The 9,828-nt window shown below is 28.3% G+C and overlaps 1 protein-coding gene across 1 annotated transcript; it reads left to right on the forward strand.

Annotated features, from left to right (window-relative positions):
• The first annotated feature begins 7,223 nt into the window (after positions 1 to 7,223).
• LOC135926832 (uncharacterized) lies at positions 7,224 to 8,162 on the forward strand. Its single transcript, XM_065462763.1, has one exon. It carries the CDS (start codon positions 7,224 to 7,226, stop codon positions 8,160 to 8,162), a length of 939 nt encoding a protein of 312 aa, XP_065318835.1.
• Positions 8,163 to 9,828: the final 1,666 nt, after the last annotated feature.

The raw sequence follows: 9,828 nt of genomic DNA on the forward strand, positions 1-9,828 counted from the left end.
TGGCCAAATATGAAATTGGATGTGGTTAATTGTGTAAAATGTTGTGATATTTGCCAGCGTAGCAACACAAGATTTGACAAAACTAACAATGAGTTGCATTCAATTCCTATTCCAACAAAAGTATTAAAGTTGATTACATAACAAATCCTTAATTTGAAAATTTTTATAGTTTGGTCATTATAATTGTTTCTAATTTTTGTTTATGTATTTTATATTTTTCATTTGTAGCCTTTTAATGATCTGTCTATTATAGCTTATATGTATGTGGCACTTGTTTTTATTAGTTATGTTGGTTTCATATATTGAACCATTTAAATTTTATTGAATTTTTTTACAAGAAATATATCATATATTCATTTTTAGTTTCTTTAAGGTTAATATAACAGTCCAAAATAAAAATATAATTTGCATATAATCTAATAATTAAAACTTATAATCTGAAAATATAATAAATAATTAATACATTTCCCTTCAATCTCAGATAAAAATTGATATATATATCATAATTTCATTTTTTAGCTAATTTAGATTTTACCTCATTCTTTATGCTTTTTTTCAGCTGCAATCATAAATAATGGTAAGCAGCTTTACTTTATTACATGACACCTAACCTCCTAATGGAGTATATAATATAACAACAATCTTTTATTTTACAAAAGGTATGGACACAAATAGGTGTTGATTTAACTGCTTTGCCTGAAAGTGAAGATGGCTATAAATACATTGCTGTAGCAGTTGATTATTTCAGCAAATATATTGTAGCCATGCCTTTAAAAGATAAAACAGCAAAATCAATATCGCGCTATCTTTACTCGTTACTATGCACACATGGTAGGGCAAAAGTATAATAAATTTGGTAATAAAATATTAATATTATATATAGATTCAAATTAATGATCAAGGACGTAAGTTCGTAAATGAAATAAGCAATAATTTTCACAAACTCATAGGGACCATGCAGAGGGTGACAAGTGCTTATCACCCTCAAGCAAATGGCATGGTTGAAAGAGTGAATAGAACAATTCAAAATTCACAACTAAAGTGTATTAAGGATGATCAATTAATTTGGACAGATGCCTTGTCTGGCATAATATTTGCCTATAACACTTCTCTACACGAATCTTCGAAATTTACACCATATGAGCTGATGTATGGTAGAAAAGCAAAACAAGCTTATGGGGTATGATAAATCATTTTATAATCATATACTATATATTATGTCTCTATTTAAGATTGACGAGGAAGAGGATATTGATCCTGACAATGTACCTGATTTGGAATCTTGTTTTCAAGATACAGTTTCCAGAATGAATGATATTCATGAGATCGCTGCTGGCAATATAGAACTTGCTCAGCTTAAACAGCAGAGGGATTATAGAAGTCGTAATGCTGGTAGAAATAACCATTATTTAGTCAATGATCAAATGCTTATTTGGAACAGCCGTCGGGCTGATAGGAAAGGTGGTAAAATGACCAGACCTTATGGGTCCTTATACAATAGTTAGGATTCTTAAAAGTGAAATTATTATATGTATTTTTTAGATGATGCAGATTTTAAGAGGATAAAGATATTAAATGATGAAACGAAGATGGTAGAGCTTGGTAGCCATTCAGAAAATAGTAATATTTTTATAAATTGATATAATTTGTTTTTAAATTATTAGTTATGCCTTCTAATCCTAATATACCAGCTGTAATTGACAAAGTAGGACTGTTTATTGAAAAAGGTATTAATATGTGTTATTATTTAATTATGCATATTTTTTAGATAATGAATTGACAGTAGAGACTGTAATTTCTAAGAAAGATGATGCAAATCTATTTCTTCCAACCAACAGAATATGGAAAATTTATCATTCTGAACGTTTTCATTTTGCGATCAAGAAAAGATATCCAAAATATGATAATGGTGTAATGGGAGATAATTTTTCTATCGAGCGGATTATTGGTGATGGAAATTGTCTCTTCAGGTATACATATTTAAAATAAATTATTGTTAATCATTATTGTAGATGTATAAGCAAAGAAGTTTGTGATGACGAATGCCACTACGATTTTCTGAGACAGCAATGCATTCTCTTTATGAGAAGCAAGGATATTGTTGAGCAGATGGAGGGGTTTTTGGGAGAACCCGTTGACAAATATTTGGAGAGAACAGGCATGGCTCAAAATGCAACTTATGGAACAGAGGTGGAGATAGTTGCATTGGCAACTATGCTTCAAACAAATATAATTATCCATAACATTTATAAATGGGCATATTACACACCAATTAAAAAATTAAGTTACATTAAAAAATTTTATTTAAATATATATTTAAGAAATTATCGCGAACATTTTGACCGCTATTAAAAATTATATTTAATCTTTACACGTCAGTCATAAATGTCTGTATTAATAAAAATATTATATTTAATCTTTACATATCAGTCATAAATGTCAGTATTATTAAAAATATTATATTTAATCTTTAAACGTCAGTCATAAATGTCAATATCACTAAAATGTTATATATGATCTTAACATGTCAGTCATAAATGCCAATATCACTAAATTAGAATTTATTTAAAACAGGGATTTACTAAAATATCTATAACAATAGAAAATATAATATTTGATCTTTACACGTCAATCATAAATGTCAGTATCACTAGAAATATTATTTTTAATATATGCGCGTCAGTCATAAATGTCAATATCACTAAAAAATAATATGAAATCAACATGTCAGTCATAAATGACACTATCACTAAATTGGAATTTATTTAAAACAGGAATTCATTTAGAACGTTGCACCGGGTCCGCTCTATATACTCTTAAAAATATCAAAAAGGCAAATAAGCTAAAATGGCTGTCAAAATGGCCCTTATAAGTTTGAAGCGAGAAATTTAAAAAATATTAAAAATTTAACTTTTACAGATTAGATAGTTTTTCCTAATACTATAAAATTTTATTTAATATGATAGATAAGTAAAATTATATTAATGTTTAATAATATAAAAATGAACATTGAAAAGTTATTATATAAATAAATTATTCATTACGTTGTTAAAATTATATAAAATATATTCTAATCATCATGTGAGATGAGGCTGCCAATGAAGCTGATGTAATTGACCCTGTGAATTGCTATTGCGAGTCTTTGTCTTAAGAAGAAGCCTTCACGAGGTTCATCTGTAAGTTTGCGGATTAGCGATTAAAGTTCCTTGAAGAAAGAAAGAGCACGATTCCCAAAGGTAGTCAAGGTAGTGGAAATGATGGGAATGAATAAGTGATCTTGGGATATCTCTGAATATTTTGCAATTTTTAGAAGCTCCTTGTTCTCCAGAATGTTAAGGGATTGATTGGAAGGAGCCAATGGATCAATACAAGAGTAATCCCAGACCAAGAATTGACCTCGCTTCCAGGGAATTTGAGAGATCCCGTCAGGGCGTTTCCCATCAGATCTGAAAAGATCAGAGGGTTCGAGAATATAAGGAATTTGAGCTGATCTCAGAGCTCTAAGAATTATAGAATTGCAAATGTTATGTCTAACGATGCGGCCTTTACATGAACGACAATGTAGACTATGCCTTCCATTACTCAAAACAGCAGAACTGCAGTCGGCACAGATGTGGGGTTGGGTTACTAAGCAATTTAAACGGATGCCTATAGCATGAGTTAGCTCATTTTGGGTCAATTGTAATTGTAATTTCGCATATGGAATGGCTTCGAGAAACTCATGTCCAGAACCATTAAGCAGAGAGGAGAATAAGGGACGGTCCAATGATTGCATATTATAAAGGAGAGATTCGACGCAGCGCAATAATGGGCTTATCGCAGTCCTTCTGCTTGTTCGTTTCTGGAATTGGGTGGTCGGCAATGAATCGAGATTTTCATTCAATGATGGCTTTATCAAAGGAAGGGTCAGAATTTAAGGAATTAGGATTGACTAAATTTTTGGTTAAAAGACAGCTCGATATAAAGGCAGTTAAGGCAAGATCGGAAGGGGATCTGATGCCGAGTCCTCCCATCTTGGTAGGAAGGGTGGCTTGTGTCCACGCTAATTCATGGAATTTTAGATTAAGGATACTTTTAATTAGGACTTTAATCTCATTTTCATAAATGCCTAAGGAAGTGGGAAATTTAAAAATAGGGGTAGAGCAGAGCGCGTAAAGAATTTTTGGGATATTGAAGAAATTTTTCAGGAGAAAAAAGGCTTTATGAGAGGGGAGAAGGGAAAATAGGTCAGCTAACTCATTAAGGGTTTCGAGTGTAGATTGTAGGAAGGATGATATGGCAGTGTGTCCACCAACGGGAGCACCTAAGTTAAGTATTTAATATTAATTTAATATCATTATAAATTTTAGTAAATACCTTAATCAAATATTTAATATAAATTTTAATAAATATATAATTGATATATTTAACATAATATATTATTAATATAATATTTAAAGTATTTAAATTAATTTGATATAAAGATAAATATATAAATTGTATTAATATAAATTTTAATAAGTATATAATTGTAATATTTAACATAATATATTATTAGTATAATATTTAAAGTAATTAAACAATTTGATATAAAGAAAAATATATAAATTGTATTATAACTTTTAGTAATATATAATTATAAATTTTAGTAATGTAATATATAATTATAATTATGATTTAATTATAATATAATAATTAATATTATTAACATAATTGATATATAATTAAAATAGTATAATTTATATTATATATTTATAATATTATTTACATATTTATAATATTATTTACATATTTATAATATTATTTACCTATTTAATATAATTTATTTATAATTCAATATTATTTATAATACAATATGGTTAATATTACTATGAACTACATTAATAAAATTTTTATCGTAGAGACTTATACTTATTATTCCTATAAATATCAGATTTACTCATATTTTTTTTTTTTTTAAGATTTCTAATGATTAATGGGACTATGTTAATCTCTTTTCCTACTAGGAACTCCATTAATAAAATTTTTATCGTAGAGATTTATACTTATTATTCCTATAAATATCAGTTTTACTCATATAACTTTTTTTAGATTTATAATTATTAATAGGAATATGTTAATCCCTTTTCCTACTAGGAACTCCATTAATTAAATTTTTGTCATAGGGATTTATACTTATTATTCCTATAAATATCAGATTTACTCATTTTAATTTTTTTTAGATTTCTAATGATTAATGAAAATATGTTAATCTCTTTTTCTACTAGGAACTCCATTAATAAAATTTTTATCATAGGGATTTATATTTGTTATTCCTATAAATATGAGATTTATTTCGTTAGAGGTTTCTAGTCACTTATCTTACTAGGAAATCTATTTATCATACGTATTTATTCATATAAATATCTGATTACTTAGATATTACTTAAAAATATTGTTAAAAGGCTCGATTTGAGTCGAGTTTTTAAAAACGGCTAACTCAAATTTTCGCTAGCAAAATATTGACTAAGCCTCGAGATTTAGCTAATAGATGCCAAACCTTTATGCCATACTGAGCAAGGACTGCTGGCTTGCCTAATATTTTTTCGGATAAAATATTGAGTTAGCCGTTTTTAAAAATCGGCTCAAATCGAGCCGTTTAACAACATTACTTATAAATAATATTATAATGAATAAGCATGCATGTTGTAAGAATAATGAAATATAAGCCTAACAATTTTATTATTACTTTTGCAATTATATCAATAGTATATATAAATATTATTATTGTGATTGATAAATATAAAATATTGATTGCAATTGTATAATAATGGTATATAAAATAATGATTGCAATTTATATATCAATAGTATATAAATTTATATTTATTGAGTATCTATTATAATATTATATTTATTAAGACTGTATATTGATGGTGGTGTATAAAAATTTGTATATATTGCAATTGAATCAATGATTATCATTGAATTGAATATCAATTGTATATAAAATGATGATTACAATTTATCAATAGGCGGCATATAAAATAATGATTGCAATTTGTATTTCAATAGTAATATATAAAATTATGGTAGTTACTTTTTGCATATCAATATTATATATAATGGTGTAAATTTGGTTTAAAAAGCATTAAAAAATGAAAATGACAACATGATCATAATATTGATAAAGAGTGACGTGAATTTTTAGCAAAAACATAATAATTAATAAATATCTATGTATGCATATAATAGTTTTCTCTATTTTGAGAATATAAATAATTATTAGAAAATAATAGATTTTTATTAAATTTAGATTTTATAAAATTATATTGGGTATTTTGCTTTAAAAAATTAATTGATTTATTGAATAATCTTCAATGGCTATAAAAGATAATTTCCAGATAAAACTAGTAGCATATTTTAAATTTACCTTGATTGGTTGAAGTTCCTGAATGGATTATAAATGATGCTAAGATTAAAATTTCCAGGTTAACAAGATAGCATATTTTAAATTTACCTTGATTAGTTGGAGTTCCTGAATGGATTATATCAAGTGATGCTAAGATTAAAATTTCCAGGTTAACAAGATAGCATATTTTAAATTCACTTTGGTTGGTTGGAGTTCCTGAATGGATTATATCAAGTGATGCTAAGATAAAAATTTTCAGGTTAACAAGATAGCACCTTTTAAATTTACTTTGGTTGGTTGGAGTTCCTGAATGGATTATATCAAGTGATGCTAAGATTGAAATTTCTAGGTTTACAAGATAGCATATTTTAAATTTACCTTGATTAGTTGGAGTTCCTGAATGGATTATATCAATTGATGCTAAGAAGAAAATTTCCAGGTTAACAAGATAGCATATTAGTAATATATTCTAAGAAGAAAATTTCCAGGTTAACAAGATAGCATATTAGTAATATATTCTATAATTTACTTGGGTTGGTTATGGTCTCAAATGATGCTGAAGAAAATATTTTAGATAAATTTTCTAAGCAGGTAAGAGCTATAATATGATTATTTTATATAAGATTAACAAAAAATAAACCAATGCATTTGTTCTCTCCCTAAATCCTACTTTCAGCCTCATCGTGGCGGGGAAGTGGCAACGTCTTTTGGCGGCTAATGGAGGTCTAAAAGGTTCCCTGTGATCTGGGTCTAGAATAGGATCACCGTATCCTCGACGGGGTGTAAAAACCACATAAAGAGGTTGATGTCAGGAAGGGCATCCGATTTTAAAAACCTTGCTACAAAGTTTCCCTATGGTTACAACGAAGCATGGGCGGGGTACAGCCCAAAGTACCCCGTGGGCCTCCTCATCCGCCTACGGCAAAAAGAAGGATGGGAAACCTGGTGGAACCACTATTCATGAAAATGAAACTTATGACGGCCATAAACGACATGAAAGAAACCAGTTTACGGGTGATCGAGTTAGGGTCGCGACATGGAATGTTGGGAGTATGACGGGAAGAGCGGGAGAAGTCGTCGATGTATTGCACAAAAGACATATAGATGTGTGCTGCATACAGGAGACTAGATGGAAAGGAAATGGGACCAGAATGATTGGCAAGATTAGCGAAAAGTATAAATTCTTTTGGCAAGGAGGTAATGATGGTAAGGCTGGAGTTGGGGTATTGGTTGCGGAGAAATTGGTAGACAAAGTAGTCAAAGTGAGAAAGCTAGACAACCAGATAATGGTTATCAAGATGATTTTTGGTAGAAAGCTATATAATATTATCTCGGCATATGTTCATCAGGTTGGAAGAAGTGAAGAAGAGAAAGATATATTTTGGGACAGTCTATTGGGGGTGACATCGAGACTGGCAAATGAAGAGGGGATTATCCTGGCTGGTGATCTGAATGGACATGTGGGAGCGAGTAGTGAGGGTTACAAAGGAGTACATGGAGGGTTCAGTTACGTCATGAGATATTTGGAAGGAGAGAGAATTTTAGAATTTAGTGATGCTATGGATATGATTGTCTGTAATACAATGTTTAAGAAAGAATCAGAGAAGCTGGTGACTTATAAGTCGGGTAGTACCAAAAGTGCTGTGGATTACTTGTTATTAAGGAGATGTGATCGATGTATAGTAAAAAATGTGAAAGTGATACCGGGAGAGAAATGTATAAATCAGCATCGACTAGTTGTAGGAGATCTCACTCTTAAAAGTGCCAAGGTCACTAAAAGAAAAGGTCACTAAAAGAAAGTAATCTTCAAACTCTGCAGCCATTTTTAAGGGAAGCATAGTGTCGTATTTGTAAATACGTGAACGTTTTATATTTTTTTTTTACGCGAAATGCCAATCAACCAATTAAAATAAGGTTGATTGGATAGAAAAATTAGATGTAATATAATATATGTGGATATTATTTTTTTTATATAATTAATTAATTTTTTTTTATAAAAAATTACGGATTTTGATCATTGTTAAAAATTAATTTTTTTTGATAAATTTATTTTTTTTGAGAAATGAATTTTCTTTTGAATAAAATTTTTGGATTTATATTGTAGTTTTATTTGGATTTGATAATTTCATATAAGTCTTGACGATTCGTTTTTTTAGAAAGTTTGATTAAGTTTCTAGGATTTGGTTGGGGTAGATTTTAGATAGGTTTTAGTTTGTGTTTGTAGGTTTTTTTTACATAGGAAAGAAGGAAATTAATAGATAGTCATATTAAGGATAATTGCATATGACGACTCTTATGACATATCTGAATTACAAAGATTTTCAGATAAAGACAAGTCGTTCAATGCGCGTTTCTTTTTAAGGAAACCGTAACGGGTTACCTTTTTTAGATGTAACGAGTAACTGTAACGCGTTTCTTTTTTATAGTAACGTTTACAGCACTAGAAGTAATTAAAAAATTTTAATATGATATACTTTTTTTGTTAACTTTTCAATTTTTAACTATCCATTTAATTCCACGATAATGACTGACTCGTGGTTAGGGTATGTTAATTTATTTTTTCAATAAAGCAAAAGTGGTGATAAATGTAAATATATTTATCTTAGATATAATCGGCTAGAGTGTTCAAACTATTTCCACTATCGGATCAACCATTCGTAAAATTTTGTTGACCCAAATGACAGATCGATCCACACTCAAAAAGTCGAGAGGCTGTGGCGGGATCTAAAGGCAAATTATAAAAGACATGGGGATCGGGATAATATTCATGAATATCTTCTTGAATATAGATATTTTCGAAAATATAGAGTATTAAATCGTTTTGATGTTTTTATTCATTTTATTAATGATTGTATTAATTTTAATAGTATATTTCAATTTAATGAATAAATTATTTCGATTGTTATGCTTAAATTTTATTTATTTTTGGAATCTTCCTTTAATTATAGTGTTATCACTAAAAAAAAATTAAATTCTTTATACAAATTTTAGAAAAAATTATTCATATTAAGTTTGTATAGAAGGAATCATATTAAGTTTGTATAGAAGGAATCATATTAAGTTTATATAGAAGGAATCATATTAAGTTTGTATAGAAGGAATCATATTAAGTTTGTATAGAGGGAATCATATTAAGTTTGTATAGAAGGAATCGTATTAAGTTTGTTTAGAATCATATTAAGTTTGTATAGAAAGAATCAACCAAATAAATTTTAAATAGCGAAGTTTCATCTATCAAAAATTTAACCCCAAACCTACCCGCATTGTACATAATCTAATAATTTTACCCCTTACCCCTAGCCTTCCCCCTTATTTGCCCCCATCACTTCCTATAAATAATTGTACGAATTTTAAATTTTAGAAAAAATTATTTTAAAATATCTTAAATAAAAAAAGATATATTAATTTAAAAATATCTTAAATAAAAAACCAATAAGAAAATGAACCAATCATAAAAAA

This window comes from Gordionus sp. m RMFG-2023, chromosome 3 (assembly GCF_954871325.1).
Source record: "Gordionus sp. m RMFG-2023 chromosome 3, tfGorSpeb1-WG-v2, whole genome shotgun sequence".
NCBI classification, from domain to species: Eukaryota; Metazoa; Nematomorpha; class Gordioida; order Chordodea; family Parachordodidae; genus Gordionus; species Gordionus sp. m RMFG-2023.